The sequence below is a fragment of the Amphiprion ocellaris genome, chromosome 23 (genome assembly GCF_022539595.1).
Source record: "Amphiprion ocellaris isolate individual 3 ecotype Okinawa chromosome 23, ASM2253959v1, whole genome shotgun sequence".
Taxonomy (NCBI): Eukaryota; Metazoa; Chordata; class Actinopteri; family Pomacentridae; genus Amphiprion; species Amphiprion ocellaris.
Window position 1 is genome coordinate 21985135 of NC_072788.1, and position 22737 is coordinate 22007871.

The 22737-nt window shown below is 37.4% G+C and overlaps 1 protein-coding gene across 7 annotated transcripts in view; it reads left to right on the plus strand.

Annotated features, from left to right (window-relative positions):
- Positions 1 to 19759, plus strand: part of phka1a (phosphorylase kinase, alpha 1a (muscle)) — a 32319-nt gene extending 12560 nt beyond the window's left edge. The window contains exons 13-35 of one of the 7 annotated variants that reach the window (XM_023261418.3): positions 373 to 451; positions 546 to 680; positions 2491 to 2600; positions 2736 to 2880; positions 3036 to 3114; positions 4456 to 4622; positions 6143 to 6304; positions 6392 to 6483; positions 6607 to 6752; positions 7978 to 8131; positions 9635 to 9793; positions 9869 to 9998; positions 10707 to 10808; positions 11036 to 11151; positions 11679 to 11714; positions 11952 to 11987; positions 12154 to 12189; positions 12443 to 12472; positions 13335 to 13379; positions 13549 to 13710; positions 14550 to 14603; positions 15656 to 15856; positions 17145 to 19759. In XM_023261418.3, the coding sequence (XP_023117186.1) occupies positions 373 to 451; positions 546 to 680; positions 2491 to 2600; positions 2736 to 2880; positions 3036 to 3114; positions 4456 to 4622; positions 6143 to 6304; positions 6392 to 6483; positions 6607 to 6752; positions 7978 to 8131; positions 9635 to 9793; positions 9869 to 9998; positions 10707 to 10808; positions 11036 to 11151; positions 11679 to 11714; positions 11952 to 11987; positions 12154 to 12189; positions 12443 to 12472; positions 13335 to 13379; positions 13549 to 13710; positions 14550 to 14603; positions 15656 to 15856; positions 17145 to 17318 (2550 nt within the window). In that variant the 3' untranslated portion in view covers positions 17319 to 19759. The remainder of the gene's footprint in view (positions 1 to 372; positions 452 to 545; positions 681 to 2490; positions 2601 to 2735; positions 2881 to 3035; positions 3115 to 4455; positions 4623 to 6142; positions 6305 to 6391; positions 6484 to 6606; positions 6753 to 7977; positions 8132 to 9634; positions 9794 to 9868; positions 9999 to 10706; positions 10809 to 11035; positions 11152 to 11678; positions 11715 to 11951; positions 11988 to 12153; positions 12190 to 12442; positions 12473 to 13334; positions 13380 to 13548; positions 13711 to 14549; positions 14604 to 15655; positions 15857 to 17144) is intronic. The other 6 variants (XM_023261469.3, XM_035944196.2, XM_023261427.3 and 3 more) reach the window with 6 other exon arrangements.
- The last annotated feature ends 2978 nt before the right edge of the window (positions 19760 to 22737 follow it).

Sequence of the window (22737 nt, forward strand, 5' to 3'; positions counted from 1 at the left end):
CTGACTCAAATAACAATAAATAAGACTCTAAACTTGTGAAATGATGTACAGGAACAAGCCTGGGGTTGAAATTAAGTTCAGTAAGGTGCATCTTTTTAACAAAAACAGAGATTAATTGTGAGTCAAAAATTCAAGGCAATATAGATTACATTTTCTCTAAAAATTGTTCAGTTGCTCACAAAGACTCTATGAATTTAATGTGTATGGTTGCTTTTACACAGGAGTGTTATATAACCACAGATTTTAAATGTATTCCCCAACATTATACAAGCTCAGTGTCTTAATTATCTTTCTCTGAGTTCATATCTGTCGTCTAACGACTCTAAATGTACAAATAAACTTAATTTTGGTGCTCTGATTTTTTATTTGCAGGGGTTCCTCGCTCCTGGAGAAATTGACCCTCTGAACCGACGTTTCTCCACCATCCCCAAACCTGACGTGGTCGTTCAAGGTAAGTTCAGTCTCAGTTTGTACTAAAATAACTCCCTGTTAAATGTATTTTTTGCAGTAGATGCAGTAATGTGTGCGTTTTTCTTCTGCTCCAGTGTCGGTTCTGGCAGAGACTGATGAGATTAAAGAGCTGCTGCTGAAGAACGACATCGATGTGGACACTGTGGCCGACATCCATCCCATCCACGTTCAGCCCTCCAGAGTCCTCAGCCACATCTACGCCCGACTCGGTACAACTTCAATTAAGTATTTTTTGCAGTAGAAAGTACCTGTATTTTTCCAAAATTCAAGAATCAGAGTCATTTGTCTCTTCTTATCCCTCTGTGAGTGGTGGACTTTAAAAGCTATTTTCGATGTCAAACCCCAGTTAATCGTTAGAAAGGAATTTGTACCAGCAAAGAAGTAAAGTTGCAGTTCTTGATATATGTAGGTTTGTTAGTTTGATTGTCATAATTTCAACCATACGCCATGAAGGAAAATTTTAAATATCTCATATATACACTACCGTTTAAAAGTTTGGAGTCAGCCAGACAATTTCATGTTGTCCATGAAAACTCACACTTTTATCCATGTGCTAACATAACTGCAGGTTTTCTAATCATTAGTTAGCCTTTCAACACCATTAGCTAACACAATGTAGCATTAGAACACAGGAGTGATGGTTGCTGGAAATGTTCCTCTGTACCCCTATGGAGATATTCCATTAAAAATCAGCTGTTTCCAGCTGCAATAGTCATTTACCACATTAACAACGTCTAGACTGGATTTATCATTCATTTAATGTTGTCTTCATTGAAAAAAACAGATTTTCTTTCAAAAATAAGGACATTTCTAAGTGACCCCAAACTCTTGAACAGTAGTGTATATGTATCATGTAAAAAGAACTTCCTCTACAACTGAAAATAAGTTAATTATCAGTGTTTTTGTGGTTCATTTACTTATTTTTTAAAAATAAATTTATTGCAATCATCTTAAGAGAGAGCAGCAACTCGTGCATTTCAGCTTCCTGTAATTTTTACTTGTGTGTTGCTGCAGTCTTTATATTAATATAATAATAATAATAATAATAACTTTATTTATATAACACCCTTCAGAACAGTGTTCACAAAGTGCTTTGACAGTTAAAACATGCAACACAGACAATTGAGCAAGATATAGGAGACAAGTCAGAGCAGTCAATTAAAATAAATAGTAAAAATTCTGGTAAGTTAAATGAATAATTAGCAAGATTAGCACTCATAACAAACAAAGGAACTAGGTGTATAAAAATTGAAGAATAAGACTGAGGGTTAAAGTTATAAATTAAAAATCAAAAAAATTTGAGAATTAAAGAATTGGTGAGGTGGCATCACATTAAGGAACCAGGCAGCTAAAAGTAAAATAAAACAAGAGAGAACATCTAAAATCAACAGGAAACAATACAAAATAGAACACTAAAACTAAATAAAGCTAAAAGTAAACTTCACATAAACTCAAGTTTATAAAAGTGGGTTTTCAGAAGTGATTTAAAAGAAGTTCCTGACTCTGCAAGCCTTTTCTCCTCAGGCTGGTTGTTCCAAAGTTGAGGTCCTGATGGACGAAGCTCAGTCACACTTAGATTTAAGCCTTGTATTTGGAACAACCAGAAGGGATCTACCTAAGGATCTAAGGCGTGATATGATGATGTCATATGATGCTTTTCAGTCCAGACTTTGGACGTATTTGCAAAATATGTGCAACCTTTTGATGTTTTTCTTCGTATAAAAGTGACTGATGCTGCTATGCCAGATTCAGAACACACTACAACATGATATAAGACAGTGTTCCTAACAGAATAATTGATCGTTTTACCTCCTGGTGAAGAAAGTCTTGTGCCATTTACGGGTAATATTGCTTGATATAAAATCTGTTGGCACTAAATTCATAACACCGGCCCCTAATGAATGATGTGGCTCTTTTGGAAAACATCAGATTTGAGTCACAGGAAAAGGCAGAAAAGCTGCATTTCGACACCGTCAGCTGAGACTTTTTGAAGTTATTCGCTCTCCTGCTCTGCTGTAGGTCGTAACCCGAGGCTGGGTCTGACCGGTCGACCCTACAGGAGGATAGGAGTCCTGGGAACCTCCAAGTTCTACATGATCAGAAACACCATCTTCACATTCACACCTCAGGTTAGACAGAAAACACAGCAGTGAATATCTTCTGCTGGTTGGCTGAGTTATGAAAACCAGATATGTTGCTGAAGTGATGCTTTTCCCACTTGAAGTTTCTATAAAAACTGACATTAAGTGCAATTCTCCCACCAGTTCATCGACCACCAGCAGTTCTACATGGCGCTGGACAACAAAATGATCGTGGAGATGCTGCGGACAGAAATCGCCTACCTCGCGTCCAGGTGGAGGATGACTGGACGACCGACCGTCACTTTCCCCATTTCACAGTCGATGCTGAGTGAGTGCAGACTTCAGTCCGGTTTTTGTACCTGCAGCATGTTCTCAGAGACTCAAATACCATTTTAATACCTTTAAAAAACTCATTAATCCACAGTTGTGTCAGTTGATTGTATCTGCTTGTGTATTCCTTCATGTTTGTGTTTTTTTTTTCAGCTGAAGATCACACAAACTTGGATCCTGCAGTTTTGGCGACACTGAAGAAGCTGCAGGACGGTTATTATGGAGGATCAAGGTGAATTTCTCTATGCTGTTTTATAGCTGTGAAGAAATTTTTTCGTGTTTCCTCTCTCAGAAGGTTAAAACTTGCAATAGATTCAGTTTTTTAACCTGTTCTATTAGTTTCTTAAAGCTTTCTAATCACAAATATCTTTTTCCTTTGTGTTGTTTTATCATCAGGCTTCATCATCTTTTAATTCTTCTACCTGTTTATTACTCCACCAAGCAAAGCGATGGAGTTATGTGACGATCGGTATACGTTTGTCCGTGTCTGTCTGTCTGTCTGTCTGTCTGTCTGTCTGTCTGTCTGTCTGTCTGTCTGTCTGTCTGTCTGTCTGTCTGTCTGTCTGTCTGTCTGTCTGTTAGCAACATTACTCAAAAATAGGAAAACGGACTTGGGTGAAGTTTTCAAGGAAGGTCAGAAATGACACAAGGACCAAGTGATTAGATTCTGGCAGTGATGCAGCTTATAGTCTGGATCCACGGATTTGTTAAAGATTTCTGTATCATTGTGAGACACGGCACGGCGTCACTGTAACTATGACAACAAGTGAACACTACATCACCTGCCTGCTGACGATCACACGATTGCGATCCTGCTACAAATTGACCGTTGCAGACTTATTGAGACTTGTCCGTCGGAAATGATACAAGGAACAGTTGATTAAATTGTGTGAGTGTTTCTCCTATCCATTCCTGCCGCCCGCTACATGTTTAGGTCACGTGATACGGTATAGTGATACATCACATGCTTCAGCGCAAGGTCATTTTGTTTATGGGTACATCTATATTCAATGGATGCATTCTACGGTACCGTGATTTCTGATCGTCAATAACTAATAACCAAATGCTGCATTTCTGCAAAAATAATGCTACTTTTCTGACAATGCTGTATGAGGGAATGAACAGCCTTGGCGGAGGACTGCGCTCTCTGAGTGCTTTTCTTGTTTTAACTCTGCAATTTTTACAGTGACTACAATAACCTGCTGCTATCTAAAATGATCTACATCATGTGCAGTACATGCACTTCTTTATCCTTGTTACCGGTTACATTTTAACTTGCTGCTATTTTCAGACATCCACCACATAATTTTCATTGCCACCATTTTTATTTATCTGAATGTTTTTCTTATTTTTTAGTTTTAAGTGCTTGGATTGGTGAGGAAGGTTTTTTCGTTTTTACTATGTATGCAGATACTCAGGAAAATGACATGAAAGGAACCTTGAATCTTGATCTTGTCACTATGATCAGTTTTTACTGTTTTAGTGTTAATTTTCATATTAAAGCACTGAACGGCATAAAACCGCTTCTGAAAGTAAAATAAAAAGCAGAGATCTTCCTCCTCCTCTTCTCTAGGATCCAGACGGGGAAGCTGTCGGAGTTCCTGACCACTTCCTGCTTCGCTCATCTCAGCTTCCTGGACGGTAAGGCTTCTGGCAGCATGGGTCGCCACGACGACGAGTATGATGATGATGATGATGATGACGCCGATGGATACGTGCATGAGTTACGCTGTGATGATGGTAAGAGAAAACTGGACGGACAGAAAGGAATGGTGACACCAGCTCTGGAGAAACAAAGTCTTTATTTAAAATTCAAACTGCCAAGTGGTGCTTTATTTTTTTCATTTTTCACGGTTGGTTTGACCATTCCTAGCAGTATGTATTTATGTAATACATAGCCCATAATAGTATGTAGAAGTACATACAGGAAGAATAGTTGTACTTTGACTTTATATACTGTTACTACCATGATTACCACACTAAAATTACATAAAATTCTCACTAAACGTAGATGTTAACAGTGTTTTTATTTACATGTTTTCTTTATTTCTGTGCTACCATTAATTTGACATTACTTATTTCTTTTTTATGCCAAAATTTATCTAATGCTCTTCTGAAATAACAAAAAAAAAATAACAATAAGATTAACCAGCTGATCCCATTTTATTTTTATTCACTGTTGCCTTGTTTTTCGTCGCAATTTGAATTCCTGCACCTCTTTGGAAACAACACAACTATGGCTGGTAGACAGTAGAAGTAGAAAGGACTCAAACATGTATTTTCTGCACCACAGCACAGTTATTTGACTATAAATCATTAAAATGAAACAACAAATAAATTTTTTTTAGATTTTGTGTATTACGAAACAAAAAGCTGAAATCAGCAAGTCATGTAAAAATGATGGCTCTACATACTGTTGATATTTAACTGTTTATGTTTTTGTAGTCTCTGCAACCTTTTTCACTATTTTTCTAATCACCATCCTGAATGTATTTCCCACAACATTTAGGAAATCTTGCTTGTGTTGCATTTTCCTTTTAGAATGCTGAATTATTCCTCAACTGGAATGGAGGAATGACAAAAACGTTGCTTGTATTCGGTGCACAACTGGTTGAATTTAATTTACATGCATGTTTTACTGCCGTTTTCCTGCTGCCTGTTTCTATATGCATCACATTTTGCAAGTGTTTTGATTGCATTGTTCTAATTTTCACACTTTAAAGGGTCAGGTCACCCAACATTTCACATGTAAATATAGACGCAGGTTCTATAGTTAATGGTGTTTTTTTTTTTAATATGTGCAGTTGCTGATGGTGAATGAAATTTATGATGCTTGAAGCACTAGACCTTGAACTTCTATTACAATTACAGTCCATCTCTCAGACCAAAAGTGTTGTTTTGACTTTTTAGCACCTCATCAAACAAAACTGGAACTTTATGCTTGGATAAACACCTCAAGATGTGCATAGAATAGTCACTTTTTGTGGGATTTGGGTGAACAAACCTGTTAAAGTTGCATGTAAATAATATAAAATAACAAATCAATGTGAGATATTTGAATCCTTTTAATTAACTCAGACGATTTAGATGGTTTAGTTCATATGTCAGGCTGTGAACATAAAAAACAGGTGGGTTGAATCTTGTAGATTTGACAGCTTTCCCTCTTCTTCCCTACAACTATTTTCCAAAACAATGTGTTGCTTTCCATATTCCTCCTTCCCTCATTCCTCTCCGTTCTGCGCTCCCTGTCCCCCCTCCAGAGGCTGATGACCTCGCTCAGTACCTGGACCACCTGTTGGCCCACGCTGCCCCCAAGAAGCCCAAAGTTCAGAAGGGAGGTCTGGGCAAGTTCAAGGCCGTAGCCACCAAAGCCAGGGAGATGGTGTCTCTGAAGAACAAGGCTCAGGGCCTCAACGTGCAGAGTGAGGGAAACCTTCATGTTCAGACTGAAACAGCGTTTTCTCTACCCTCAGATGATAACATACTGTTTGTGTGGTTTTTTTGTCCAGACGTCAACATGTACCTGTCCAACAAGCTGTTTCGCTCTCCTCAGCCATCGCTCAACTTGAACCTCCCAGAATCCTCTGCACAGGGATCTCAGGTTCTTTCTGCTCCTTGTACACACTTAAAATCCTCATGACTTCCTCAGAATCAGCTGATTTTTTTTAAATGTACAGTAATTTGAAATTAATAAAAAAAGATTTTCTTCGTGTCTGTTCTTTAGGGTCCAGAGGTGACGGTCACACCAGAGAGCGGTATCCCCAGAGATGCTACCGGAGCCATCGACTACAACGCTTTGGTCCAGCTGCTGAAAGACACTCAGAGTCTTCAGGACCAGGCCGATATTCTTTACATCCTCTTCAAAGACAAGTGAGATCCATTTGTTTTAAAAGAGGCAGTTTAGGGTCCATAGTAAAGTCCAAGTCAGGCTGAAATCTTAGGTGTATTCAGTTTATAGAAGCAAACATTTGTTGTAAATTAGAAGTTAGTTAATTTCCGAAAACCTGTACAACTAATAACGTTTTGAGTTTTGTGATAAATAGCAGTTGTTAGCATTATGTTAGCATTTAACAGCCTCACAGATTTGCATGGCAGGAAATTCTTTAAACATAAGGAGAAAAATAAGACCTAAAAATATAACAATAAGTAGAAAAACATGACTTAAAAATATAAACGTGAGTTGAAAAATATATCCTAAAAATATTAACATAAGTAGAAAATCATGATCTGAAAATATAAACATAAGTAGAAAAATATGCCCTAAAAATATGAACATAAATAGAAAAATATGACCTAAAAATATAAACATAAGTAGAAAAATATGTCCTAAAAATATAAACATAAATAGAAAAATATGACCTAAAAATATAAACATAAGTAGAAAAATATGTCCTAAAAATATAAAAAATAAGTAGAAAAATATGTCTGAAAATATGTAAATGTAGGTAGAGAAATATGTCCTAAAAATATAAACATAAGAAGAAAAATATGCCCTACAAATATAAAAATAAGTAGAAAAATATGCCCTACAAATATAAACGTAAGTAGAAAAATATGCCCTAAAAATATAAACATAAATAGAAAAATATGACCTAAAAATATAAACATAAGTAGAAAAATATGTCCTAAAAATATAAACATGAGTAGAAACAGTGTAGGCATAAATGTAAAATGTGCTTTTCCTAAGAAATCAAGAGGTCAAAAAAAGCAGTCACATTTTACATCTTGTCCAGTTCATATTCATTCTGATGCTTTACAAACAAGCCAAGTCTATATAACACGATAGTATAGACTCATGCATTTAATTGTTTTCATAATATCATCTTTAAGATTATTTTTTCCTTGATTATTAGTACTCTTTTCCTTGACATTTGATGCCACTGTGTCTTATTTTGTTCCTATTTATGGACAAATGGCATAAAAGCACATTGTAAAATATAAAAAGAATGCAAAAAATAGTTAATGAAACAAAAATCTCAGCAGAAAAGATGTTGAATGTGATGTTTTGGAAGCATGTGACAGTATTTATGGTCAAAGTAGAATAACGTGGATACTGGAAATTAGCTGTCTGTGTTGTGTTGATGCTTTCTAACAGGGGAATGGACTGGGACACTCACCTGCACGGTAAAGGCACCACGGTGAGATCTCTGCTGTCCGACCTGTATGAGAAGGCAGGCGACCTGAAACACTGGGGCCTCATCCGGATGATCTCTGGCATACTGAGGAAGAAGGTGGAGGAACTCGACTCGGTACGACGTGCACACGCGTGAACATACGGACACGGTTATAAATAGAGGAGAGCGGCATTCTAATTTCGTCTGCCAAGGAGGTCATGTTTTATTGTACGCTGCATACTCTTTTATGGATTTTACTGGAATATAATGAAGTTTAAGTCTTTTATTTGTAATTTTTTGTGCTAGTTTTGAACACACCTTGACACTGATTGTCAGTAATGTTGTGGAAGTTCAGCGAGGTTGAGGAGGCAGACACAGAGAGACACACTGGAGACTTCGATGACTGAGGTTGTGAATAAGGTTTACTGACGTCAAGAGAAGTGACACCAACAGAGCAGCAGTACATGCAAGCAATGCCAGCATTAGTTTTGAAGATGCTCTCTCATCTTCATGTATACAGGGGGTCCTCGACTTAAGTCGGAGTTCCGTTCCTACGGTGTGATTTTCGCCATAAGTGGGAACTTCAGCGAAAATGTAAACAAAGCCGTTACGTGGATCACGTTATGATCAGTTCTCCAGAAAAGTCATGAATACTTATGGCTTTCATGCATGTATGAGTCATTTTACAAGAAGTTAACAGAATATTGTAACGGACTGATATTGTTGTTGATGTTGAGGTTTCAATGTTTATTGTTCAGTTCGAGATTTACCTAATGTCAGTGAACATGCCATGTTTAGTGGCTCACCTTTGATTGGCTGAGAGTCAGCAGTAGTGTGTGTGTGAGAGAGAGCTGGGAACGGCAGCTAATTTTGGAGCTAAGTTATAGGGTTTTTATAGTTATTTCTGAGTTGGTTACGGCCCCCAGTAGTCTGTGTGAAGGTTCAATAAACGACCAGAGAACGAGAGAAAGTCTCGCTCATTCATCACAATGGGTCGCTCCTATATGTTGCACTGTTTTTACAACTTGACTGATGTTTGTCAGTGTTTCGCCCTGTTCCGAGCGTTTTATTATATCTAATTTCACTTCCATGGAGATGGCTTTCCTTTTCTTCAAAGCACTGCCCTCTGAAGAATCTGACTTACGCTTGGGAGCCAGAATAAAGAGCAAAAAGTTAACAAATATAGCACAATCCAAGGTGGCATACAACCGGCAACAAATCTGTCTATTAGCACCGCGTGACGACGTATTTGTCCGGTCCGCTCGTCAACTAATTCTCCGTAACCAGTTCCGACGTAACGACAAAACGCCGTAGGTCGATGACGTTATAAACCGAGGATCACCTGTATGTTGAAGTTGGGAGAGGGGTCAAATTTAGACTATAGACCAATATGGAGACAACTCATCTATTTAGTCACGTCAGAATAGACAATATGTAATCTTGACCAGAGCAGAGAATCCTGGCACATCTTCCTCCGACAGCGTCTGCCTGTTGGAAGATAATTTGGGATCACGTCAGCTACAGGGACATACCTCAGAAAGGGGAAAGAATAATCTTTCCTTCACAAACAGTTCACCTCTGGATCTGCCTGTCATTATCCAGCTCTCTCTCTTCTGATTGGCTGTGATCCCTCTGCAGGCCTGCTCTGATTTGCTGGCGCACCAGAAGCACCTGACGGTCGGCCTGCCTCCCGAGCCCAGAGAGAAAACCATCACGGCTCCGATTCCTCCGGACCAGCTGGCGGCTCTCATCGACGAGGCCAGCGACAACAACATCAGCGTCGCCATTCTCACTCAGGTGCGTTACGTCCTCCTCCATCTTCTGCGCAACCCCTGGATTCCTCCTTCATTCTGTTTTTCTTTCTTCCACCAGGAGATCATGGTGTACCTGGCTATGAGCATCAGGACTCAGCCCAACCTGTTCAGCGAGATGTTCCGGCTGCGTATCGGCCTCATCATCCAGGTCATGGCCACTGAACTGGCTCAGTCTCTCAACTGCTCAGGTAAAATAGAAGATGGAGTTATTAACAGCCCAAAAGACAAATATGTTCAGTTTACAACCATAGTAGAAAAAGAAAACCAGAAAATACTGACATTTTTCCTCATTTAAGTGCATTTCTGTTGATGGACTAATTGAATAATGGACTGATTGCTGCAGCTCTCCTTTAAAATATCTTTATAAACATTCAATTTAATGAAAGACAGTGAGAAAAATGTAAACTCCGACTTCTTCTGCAAATGATAGCATAAAGTTTCAATGCATTTTCCCTCCAGAAACAAGGAAACTTTGAATGATAAAGAGATAGAAAATTACACGACATTACCTTCCCTGCAATAGGTTAAATTTGACTTACTGTTAAAGTATTTATGTCCTTAAAAGAAGAAACAACTGTAAGATTGGGGCATATAAAAAGCGTTTAAGCCTCATGTTTTGCAGAATTATCCTCTGAATACTCTTTGATTGCTGACATAAGACAAAATGTTTAAAAAAAACACTGTCTTTTTGACACTGGTTAAGTTTTTGCATGCCAGAAAATCTTACATATGAGCTAAAATCCTGCACACAGTTGTTCACTTTCACTCAGTCCATACTCACAGCGTCTTCATGCATGAATTTTACAGCATTATTTCATTATATTATCTGTTTTTTTTACTTTAAATGTAAGAAAACACAGAAATTGTTGTTTTGGGTTTTTTTGGTGTATTTGTAGGAGAGGAGGCCACAGAGAGTCTGATGAGTCTGAGTCCGTCTGAACTGAAGAATCTTCTTCACCACATCCTCAGCGGGAAGGAGTTTGGAGTCCAGCGCAGCGGTCAGTCCTTCAATCACACACTGGATCTCACACAGAGTTTCTGGTGTTAGGTTTTCTGAATGGCAGGTTTAAGTAGTGAACAATTCACAATTCATCTCACATTCCTGTGACGGATTCATGCTAAAAATGACCACATCTTTAACAAGTTCTACATCTTTCCTGTCACAGTACAGAATATTTAGCGCTTTAAAATAAAAATTCAGTATTTTTTCTCCCTGCCTCAACAGTCAGAGAGGTGGATGCCGGCATCAGTCCTGCCATCTCCATCCATCACCTGGGTAACGTCGGCGCCACCAAGAGCGAGAGAGCCGGCATCAGCAAACTGAAGAGCGACATGAAGATGGTAGGAGGCCACAGCTGTGAGGTCAAAACACGCCTCTCACCTCTACATACGTTATATACAGAGTGCGATCAAGAAGTTCTGAGACTGCGTTTTAAATTTCTCACCATCCTCTTCGAAATAGTCGTTAAAGATCATCGCTGGTGACGAGAAGTGAGTCAACCCAGACACTAAATAGCAATCTTCACTAGAAGAAACTGCATTTTCCAAGAATGAAGTAGACGTATTTGCGCCAAGAGCATGCTCCTCATTTCTTCAGTAAAATTTAAACCAGGTCCAGTTTTTGCTGTTTATAGGCGCAGACCCTGAACGTGTTGATCTTGAACTTTTAACAAATCTTACAGTATATTTTCCACATTATCACCCCAAGCTCAAGATACAACTTTAAAACAGGACTTAAGGAGAAGAAGCATCACCAAACATAAATGAACTACTCAGCATTTGTTTAGGAAGAGGAGGAGACAGATGGAGGCAGGAGAGGAGCTCAATTCTGAAAACATTTTGTCAAACTCACCTTTGTCTTTCTGCAGCTGGAGCACAGGTTGTCTTTGACGGATCCCAGTAAGGTGATGATTAAATTAGGTGTTAATTCACCTGAAAAAATGATAAAATGAAAGTTGGACTGAAGGAATTATGGCTCAATTCGTATAACTGTTGGTAAATTGAAGGTGGAGACTTGAATTTTTGCTCCTAATAAGTTGTGAACAGATAAAATTAACGTAATTCTTACAGATGATTTAAGCATCTTATCGAATTAAATGCGAAAGATGGTTGTGTGTTTGTAACTCGTGTTTGTGTTGCAGATGGAGCACAGGTTGTCCCTGACAGATCCATTTAAGGTGATGGAGGAATATTAGCTGTCATAATATATTATTTATCTCATAAGTTATCGAATCCAGAACATGCTGAAGGTGTTAATTAACTTTTTACCAATTAGATCGATCACAGTTATCATAGCCATCAATAAGAAGTGTTTCTTCAGTTGGCTGTCTCCTCTGTTTGCAGATCGACCGCAGGGTGTCTTTGGCTGACTCAGTTGAGGTGATGACGATGAAACTCATAAATTAGAATCTGGAATTAGTGAGGAAGAGTTTAATTTACCTTTGTAATTAAATTTTAATTTGGTCTGATGCCAATGCAGACAGGTATCAGGTCGTCTCTGACTGATGATAGTGTTGATACTAATGATGATGATGCTGATGGAGGTTTTCAATTACATTTAGATAGAAGCAGGTTTTCTAGAAGGTAAATCAAAGTCCGTAATGCAGAATGAATTTGTTTTTCTTCATTTCAGTACGACCAGTCGATGACCTCCTTCCGCAAGGTGACAATGACGTTAACGTCTGGGTGTTGATTAATCAGAGAAAATCAGCAATTAACGATGTGGCTGCAACTTTAATATCCCTGGTTAATAATTGCTTATTGTTATCTGCAGCTAACCACTGCTTTTATTACTGATCCACCAATTATTTATTTATATTGACTAGTCGATAGTTTGGTTTATATATATATTTGGTTTTAATTGTAGATTTTAAACAAAGAAAAGATGGTTAATTTTATGAATAATCACCTCTTCTGTGAGCTGTAATTCTTCCAATAATTCAAGCTGTTTATGGTACAATTTCCACCACAGATTTGTATGTAGTGAAAACAAATTAAATTGACACAGGGGACTTCAATATTTTGCAGAAATAATTTGACAAAAATAGGGTGAAAATAGATTTAGAATCCACACCAAAACAATACAATAAAACAAGACGTCATTTGATGGGTAATTATGGTGATAATCCAATAATAAAAGGTTGTGCAATCAATAGAAATGACAATGGATACTTATGTGTTAAATTGTTATTTAATAAACTAGACACTGACCAGTTTGCTCTTAAACCCGCTGCTACAAGACGGTGAGCGAGTTTGGTTTAAGTTTGCAGCTATCTACTGCTTTAAAAGTGCGAATTAATCAGTTTATTTTGTCTTTAATTTATTGTTTTCAGGCTTAATTTCTTCCATTTTCTGCCCTGACTTTGTTTCATGCATGCTTTAGAATCCATCCGCTGGCTGCGGGGCTGTTCACACCCACCATTCACTCTGTTATCACTTCACGGTGTTTTCATTTTTCATTTTATGCTTCTTTTTTTGTTTGTTTTTTCCCCTACTCTTTTCTGTATTTGTTCTATACCTCTCAGGGTGGCAGATCTCAGTCACTGGACATAGAAAACATCGAGTGTGGGGTAAAGCTTTCACTTCATCTGTTGTTTTTTTGTCCTCTAAACACTACTTTGTATCATAGTCAGATTTAGATAAGAGGCTGTTGAGTTGCCTGAAAAGTCAGGTAGAGGGCGCTGTTCTTCTAAAGGAACCAGAGCTGCAGTGACTTGTTTTATCCTCCTGACTGTTCAGAGATACCGACTGCCGTCCATTGAGTCCCTCGATATTCCGGAGATCATCCCGGTCGCCAAGGATACCAGACACGGCCAATGGCTGCGCAGGAGGCGTCTGGACGGAGCGTTGAACCGAGTACCGGTCGGCTTCTACCAGAAAGTCTGGAAGATCCTCCAAAAGGTCTAAAAAGACAGTTTGTCCATTCACGTAACAGCTTCTTTTAAGTTTTTTTGCTCTAAAAAGGATACATTTTTGACACTTTAGTCAACATTTGTGCAATACTTCTGGCACTGAAACAGGAAATGCTCTTTTAAGATGCATTTACACGGAGAAGTTACTTTTTTAATGTTGAATACAGTCTTTTTCGTATCTTTAAATGTCAATTTTGATCCCCAATTTTTTCCCTATGATTGTTGTCAATTGGAAAAATTTATAGAAATACCTCTTAGACTTAATAATAAGTCTCAGAGGCATTTCTATGTACTTTCCTATGCACGGAAATTTCCCAAAGCAGAACTTAAAAAAAAATGCATGTTGGTTTTAAAATCACAAAATCACAAAGGGATGTAAATCACACAAACAATTATTTTAGACTTCAATTTAGATGTGAAAATGAAGCTCAGTGTGCATTAAGCATATATAACATTAGCTTATGCCCTTTATAATTCATGTTTCTGGGCGCAAATCAGTTTCAGTTTGATTTATTTACCTGCTTTTTTCATAAAACCTAAAATAAACTAAGTTTTATCTATTGTTGGAGGACAGACTGAACAGAAACTGTCACATTATCTGTTAAATATTGATTTAAAACTAAACAAAACAATAAAAAACTCTGCGTTTTACTCCATCTGTTGGACTCTGGAGCTTTTAAACATACTTGTAGCCTCCCAAGTGTTGATAAATTATTTTAGATTTCATTTAAAAACCTGCAACGCTACATGATTTAACAGCAGGATAGATAAACCAAACGGTTTCTGAATTAGATCAGGTGTAATAAACACTTTTGACTTATCTTGCAGTGTCACGGTCTGTCCATAGAGGGATTCGTCCTTCCTTCTTCAACCACCAGAGAGGTGAGACGTCTGACTGTTTGAATCCGTTTACACACTGTACATGAGCTTTTTCCATTATTTTTAAAATCATTTCTTATTTAGTTTTATTATTTCCTTGTCTTATCATTTAAAGTTTGGGATTCACCACTATCCACTCCACTTCCCTTACATGAAGCTTTTTTGGAGTGTATTTCCATCTTTTATTAGATGTACCGCTACTTTTTAAGCAACAGAAGTTATAAATAACTTACATTTAAGATTTAAATTCAAATCATTTCATTCATTTAAAATCAAATATTAGAGGAACCAAATCTATCCTTTTGAGAAAAATCCCTCCCAACATAATCCTCTCACTTTTCTTTTACAATTTGAAAATCTGTGATGTATTTTATGTAAAATTTAAAATAAAACAGCCTCATTTTTACAAGAAACACTGGCCAGCATGCGTCTCATTTTTTAAGAAATGAGGGAATGAGGGGTAACTACAAAGATTAGCAAACCAAATTTTTTTAAGCGTTTTGTGACAATAATAGACAGTTGGACAGTTTTTGTCTCTGTGAGCATCAGTCTGTCCTATATTGTGACCACTTATCAAAATATGAAAAATGAAGACTGTGTTCAAATTGTCTTCCTCTTCAAGAAATGTAAAAGTTGAACTTATGTTAGGTGCTTTTGCTACTCAGAGAGGCAGTTAAATAGTTAACTCTTGAGGTGTTATAGTGCCGTGAAAAAGTATTTTTATCTTCTATTTTTGTAAATGTTTCAGATCATCAAACTAACATTTATGTTAATTGAATATTAGACTCACAGAATACAAAATGCTGTTTTTAAATGGTTTATTGAAGATTTATTGAAAACCTATATCACCCCTATGAAGAACTTCCAGCTTGTGATCAGTCTTTACATCATCATGGAGGAATTCTGGTCCACTCTTCTCTGTAGAATAACCTGTACTTTTACTGCATATTGAATGTCAGTCTGGTCACCTTCATGGACGCTAAAGCAGGTCTGATGTTATATTTTAACAGAGAAGTATGTTGTTTTTCTTCATGCTTCCTTTGTTGCTCCTGCAGATGACTCCAGGGGAAATAAAGTTCTCTGTCCATGTGGAGACCGTCCTGAACCGAGTCCCTCAGCCTGAGTACCGACAGCTGCTGGTGGAGGCCATCCTGGTCCTCACCATGCTGGCCGACGTGGAGATCCAGAGCATCGGCTCCATCATCCACGTGGAGAAGATCGTCCATCTGGCCAACGACATGTTCTGCAAGGATCAGGTCAGCATCGGCAGCACGGCCGTCTCCTCTGCTTGAATCAATAATAATAAGAAAAACACTCAGAGAGCGTAGTACTCCACCAAGGCTGCTCAGTCGTTGCATCTTTTCCAACGGCCGAAATCTTGAAAAGATTTGTGGCAGAAATCACAGCAACATAGAATGTGTCCATTTAATAAAGATGCACCCACAAACAAAATAACCTTGCGCTGAGCACAGGCATGTGTTATGCACGTGTACGTTATGTACGGATACCAAATCACATGACCTAACTATGTAGTGGGCGACGGGAATTAATGGGACTCAGAAACACCCCCACAATTTAATCAGTTGTTCCTTGCATGATTTCCGATGGATAAGTCCTGAAAAGTCCACAACAGTCGATTAGTAGCAGTGTTCACTTGCAGTCATAGTTCCAGTGACGCCGTGCCGCTATCTGGCAATGACACAGAAATCTTTAAGAAATCCGTGGATCCAGACTATAAGCCGCATCACTTCCAAAATCTAATCACTTGGTCCTTGCGTCATTTCTGGCCTTCCCTGAAAATTTCATCTGAATCCATTAATCTGTTTTTGAGTAACGTTGCTGACAGACAGACAGACAGACAGACAGACATACGTACGCCGATCATCACATAACTCTGCCATTGGTAATAGTAATCATAACTTTATTTATATAGCACCCTTAAGAAGGTGCTTCGACAGTCAAAACATGCAAGTATAGACAGTCAGGCAAGACAAAGAGACAGTCAGTTAAAATAAATAGTAAAAATGATAAGTTAAATGAATAATTAGCTAAATTAACACTCATAACAAACAAAGGACTAAGACTGAGGGTTAAAAAGCCCAAAAATTAGCGAATTAAATTAGAGAAAACATCACACCAAAGAACCAGGCAATAGAACATATAAAATAAACTGGACATGAATACAGAATAGAACGCCGAATCCAAGTAAAACTAAAAGTAAAGTTCACATAAAAGCAAGTCTATAAAAGTGGGTTTAAAAGAAGTTACTGACTCTGCAAGCCTTACCTCCTCAGGCAGGTCGTTCCAAAGTCGAGGGTCCCTGATGGATAAAGCTCGGTCACTTTTAGATTTAAGCCTTGACTTTGGAACGACCAGAAGGGATCCACCTGAGGATCTAAAACCCATTCTGAAACGAACAGGGAGCCAGTGGAGGGAAGCCAGGACAGGTGTGATGTGATGTCATCTGTTAAAACCAGTAAGAAGCCGAGCTGCTGCGTTTTAGCGATGGAATAAAGCACTTTTTTTTCTTCCCATCTCCTCCAGACCGACCTGGGGGCCGAGGAGCACATCCTGGAGAGGGACCCGTCCACCGGGGTGTGCCGGCTGCTGTACGACAGCGCCCCCAGTGGCCGCTTCGGCAGCATGACCTACCTCACCAAGGCCGTGGCCGTGTACGTGCAGGACTTCCTGCCCAGCGGCTCGTGTGCTGTGCAGTGAGAGGATTCCGTTTTTTACACATGACAGTAAGAATAAACTAGTGGAGCATTAATAGGATCACATGGTGGCTGTGTGTTACTGCAGAGGCTTCTATAAATAGTCCCCTGATCAAACTTCAGCAACACACTCACATGTTGTTGTTCTTTATTTAAGTTTGTGTAGTAAAGGAGCGTTCACACACATCATGCAGAGATCAGCACACTAGAAATGGCAGCAGTTACAAGAGCATCATCTTCTCATTTTAGGGCTGGTGAGATCCTTTTTTTATTTTCTTTTGGTTACTCTTGACAAAAAAAACAGTGAGTCTCTTTAAACATCCCCATATACTTCAGGTCACGAATACTCTACTGTTCAAAGGTTTGTGATCACTTAGAAATGTCCTTATTTTTGAAAGAAATGCAGTTTAAGAGTTAATAACTGGCATATTTTAGTCAATTTTAAGCAGTAATGTCAAATATTTACTGTTTCTGCTTCCTCATATATGAAGATTTGATGCTTTTCTTAGTCCAATGTGTTAATAAATTGAATATCTTGAGATTTTGGACAGAAAAAGACGGCTCAAGATGTCGCTCTGGTCTGTGGGAAATTACAAAGAGAATTTTTAACTGTGTTCTGACATTTTACAGACAAAACAAAGAATCAAAAAACAGAACTTTCAATTTAATTGATGGCAAAAATAAATATTTGTCGCAGGTGATTATGTTCTACAGAAACTTTAACTACTGTTCAAAAGTTTGAGGTCACTTAGAAATGTCCTTATTTTTGAAAGAAAAGCAGTTTTTTTCAAGTAAGATAACATTAAATGAATCATAAATCCAGTCTAGACATAGCTAATGTGGTAAATGACTATTGTAGCTGGAAACAGCTGATTTTTAATGGAATATCTCCATAGGGGTACAGAGGAACATTTCCAGCAACCATCACTCCTGTGTTCTAATGCTACATTGTGTTAGCTAATGGTGTTGGAAGGCTCATTGATGATTAGAAAACCCTTGTGCAATTATGTTAGCACACGAGTAAAAGGAAAAGATGGAATTGTATGGGTGACTCCAAACTTTTGAATGGTAGTGTCTTTTTTTTTTTTTTTTAAAGGCAAAGAAAATGTGACTTACACTGTGGTTAAAAAAAAAAAAAAAAAAAAAGTGCATTTGTTGGGGAATCAGGATCCAAACCATCAAAAGTAGACTTCATCAGACAGGAGGGAATTTTAACTGTTTAAGAAATCATAATTATTTTAACAGTTTGATAAGTTTGCTGCCATTTGTGATTTAGAGGGTTTTTTTTGTGGATTATTATACGTACCACGATGCACCGTCCAGTCTTTGCATGTAAAACAGATTTTAAATCTTGTGCACGTACCCCAGGTTTGTCTAAATGAAGCTGTGAGGAACACTGACAAAAAAATTGACAATCCGTATCCAAAAAGGGCTCTAGGAAGACGGTGATCAGAGTAAGAATTAACAGACATGCTTGTTTTGTCACGATAAGGAAGAAACATGTCAGTCAGTACAGCATGTTTTTAATCAACTTTGTACTGTAGAGATCTCTTTAATGGGATTTTCTGACAAAAAGAAACATTTAAACCTTCCTTTAAATTGATAAAGATTCATTTCCGTTCTTGGTGTGGTGTTTTTATCGGAATGTATGAATCAAACCTGAGGAAAAGAATGTAATTTGACCACTTTAGTTTCTTTACATCTAAACTTAACGACAACTAACTTTTCTTTATAAATCCGATCACTGTTGTGTTCATCACTGCTTTCAACTTGTGTAAACTCAAAATAATTTATTACCACACACGGTTCGACTCACATACCTCCAGTCCTACATGCTGTAAGCTGTATAAAATAGTTTAAAATGAGATAACCTATCTACTATTTATTTTATATTTCTTAACCGATAATTAAAGACAGCTAAACTAGATAGTTAGACGTGTCTTAAAAGAGATGCGTCTGTTTAAACGCCTCAACATCGTAGCACTTATTGAAGTTTCACTGTGAGCGAAACGACAGAAATGCGGTTTTATTTTTGGCTATGCAACAATAGCAGGCTTTGGAATTGGACTGTGGATTTTGTTAGGAATGTTTTCAGCATGTAGTTTACTGCATGTAGTTGCTTCTGAATGTGATGCGGTTCAAGTGCCTTAGTTTACTGCTGCTAAACTGTGACTTTGTTTTCGTTTAATTACAGTAAACCTTTTACACACATCAGTTTTACATTATTTCCAACATATTTGACCTTTAACTGTTGGCTGTTTAGTGGTTCAGTGCATGGAGAACGTACCCGATCATGCCTCTTATTTAAATGTACAAAAAGCTGTCGGTGGTTTGGTGATATTCAAACACACTCCATGTGAACAGAATGAGACCGAGTCCACTGAGCAAACTGTTTTTGTTGTTTTTGAGAATAATTATGTAATAAAACTGTAGAAAAGAGTGTAATGTGTTGTTTTGGGTGTTTTTTTTTATTGTATGTGCTGTTTTATAGCTTTCAAATCAATTCAGCTTTATGTATGTAGCGGCAAATCTCAAAATATGTCATTTCAAGGCTTTTACAGTGTCATATTATAGAGCAGGGTGTCAAACCTATTTTAGTTCAGGGGCCACATTCAGCACTATTTGATCTCAAGTGACCAGTAAAATCACAGCATCACAACCTGTAAATAACAACAACCCCAAATTTTTCCCTTGTTTTAGTGCAAAAAAAGTACATTCTGGAAATGTTCACATATAAGAAATTATCTTTTTACAAAACACTATGAACAACCTGAAATTTGTTGAGAAAAATGAATTCAATTTCAACAATATTCTGCTTCAGTTTATCATTGACACATTGCTTATAGATCACAGTGTCTACAAAGACACAAAACGTCAGTATTCTGGAACTGAACAATATAGTATTTTACTTTATAATTAAAACGGCAAAAAAAACAAGACAGCAAAAATACAACAAAATATTACAAAGAGACAAAATGACAAGAGGAAGAAACAATGACAAAAAATTTGACAAACGACAAGAAACAGAACAGAAAAGTTACAAAGCGCCAAAAAAATTGACAAATGACAAAAATTTAACAAAAAGTGACAAATCGAGAAACAAAACATCCAAAAAAAATTGACCAACAACGCAAGTGAGACAAAAAAAACACAAAACGATACACAAAACAATGAATAAAGCAAAACACAAAATTACCAAAATAAGACAAAAAAAACACAAGCGAGACAAAAAGAATACACAAAATGACCAAAATATGAGACAAACTACAAAAACATGAGACAAACGACAAAAGTCCAAGATAAAAAACAACAAGACTAAATATTACAAAAATGAGACCAAAGATGACAAAAACATGAGACAAACGACAAAAGTCAGGCAAAAAACAAAAACGACAAAATAATACAAAAATGACACAAAATGACCAAAGAACAATGAGCAATCTAGTATTTCATCTTAGAAGCAAAACAACTTGTCATGGTGTAGAAATTAGTTTAAATTTATAGGTTTACAAAGTTTAGTTTTATAGTTTTACAGTTAATGTCTTCTCTGTAATTTATAAAGTCATCCTGTGGGCTGGCTTGGACCCTCTAGTGGCCGCTTTTTTCCCGCAGGCCTCATGTTTGACACTCCTTTTATAGAGCAGAACCCAACAATTCTAACTATTTCTTTCAGCTATATTGCTTGTTCTGTTTTGTTCAGTTTTCAGGGACTTTCAGCTGCACCACATGTTCTTCATTGGTAGAGAGAGTCCTGACTGTTCCTAAAACTGTCTCATGAACAGTGGTGTCAAAAACTATTTAAAAAAATAGAACCTTTTTACATTTATATTTAAAAAGTGTGAAGGGTTGCTGGTTGTCTAGTGTATCTAATAGTATTTGAGCGTGTCAGATTGCTGAAAACTCCCCAAACAAATAAATAAATAAAATGAAAGTAGTCGTTGAGGTTAGTCAGAGCTCATCTTTCATCAGGAGGTCAGAGGGTGATTGGAGTCACAATAAATGCTGGTTAAAAGTGAAATTAATCATTTTATTTTGTTGTTGTTTTGGTGAAAACATCCAGCAAGTGGTGCAACATTGAATCTGTGTGCAAGACACAGTTAGTGCCAGGCTGTTGCCCCTATTTGGCATAATCAGTAATATTCCATGAAAGCTTGTCAGTTTCATGTAATCTGTCGTGTTTTCTCGTTTTTTTGCAGCAGCAGTTTTCCATCTCAGTGATGAGCTACAAGACTGGTGAATGCTTCTATTTCAAATTGCTCTTTAAATCAACTTGAATTTTGTATTTTTGTAGCATAAAACACACTCAATAACACACAGCACAGATGGTTTTATATTGAATTTTGCTTTAATTATCTTTCATAAAGCATAAATTCAAGAAAATCAGTATATTTACCGACAACTATTCTTAAATACGGAGATTTGTAGACGGCTACGTGATTAAAAACTACTTGAACAGAAATGTTTGAGCATCATTTCCTTCAGCCAAATTGAAAATAACCAGCTAGCTGAATGTGCATTCCAGCACAAAGAGCAGCTGGATCAGAAACTCTTTTTTTTTTCTCAGAAGAAAACTGTCAAATTAAATTATAGTTTTTCAACTTGATTCCCGAAGTCAAAGTTGAGAACAGTGGAGGAATGTAAGTTACTCAAATCATGGAAAACGGGTCCATAAACAAGCAACACAGAGTTTTTGTTTTCAGTTTTCATCCAGTTCCTATTAATGTGATGTAAAGTTTCTGTAATCACAAGCAGGTTCTGATATTTGTTTCACGTCTAAGTCAACACAGTAAAGACTGACGGTAGGTTTTTCTCACATCCCGTCATGTTCAGACTCCTGTTGGAGGAGAGTTTGAACTTGGAAAGAGTTCAGACTGTCAAGGATGGCAGAAGTATTGCAATATTTAGACTGCAGGCAAATCAGCTGGGCTCTGATATTTCACATCGCAACGCAAAAGTTCATTGACTGGTTTTTCCATAAGTGACGGTGAAATGCAGCGTAAAGAAAAGTGTGATGGTGCTGAATGATCAAGACTAAAGAGTAAAAAGATGCTCTAAAAGACAAAGTTAAATGCAGCAGTTTAGGAATTGGTTACATAAAAACAAGCTGTTACTCAAAAATTAGGTGTTTCTACTGGACTTAAACAAGACTTTTTTAGTGTCATGTGCTTATTTAATGTAATTATGAAGTGTTTAAGTAGGGAAATTTTTAAAAATAAGTTATAATCAGTGGGTCTGAAACCCTGGCCTCAGATTTGTTAAGCTACCTCAACTTAAATCAAGTAATGCTGAATGCAAGGCCTACCGGGAGTATCCATCGGATGTTACAACATAAATATCATATGTTTTGCAGATGACACAGTGCTGTTAGTGAACAGTGAAGAAAACTTGCAAACCATAGTATCCATATTTAATACAGCGAGCCA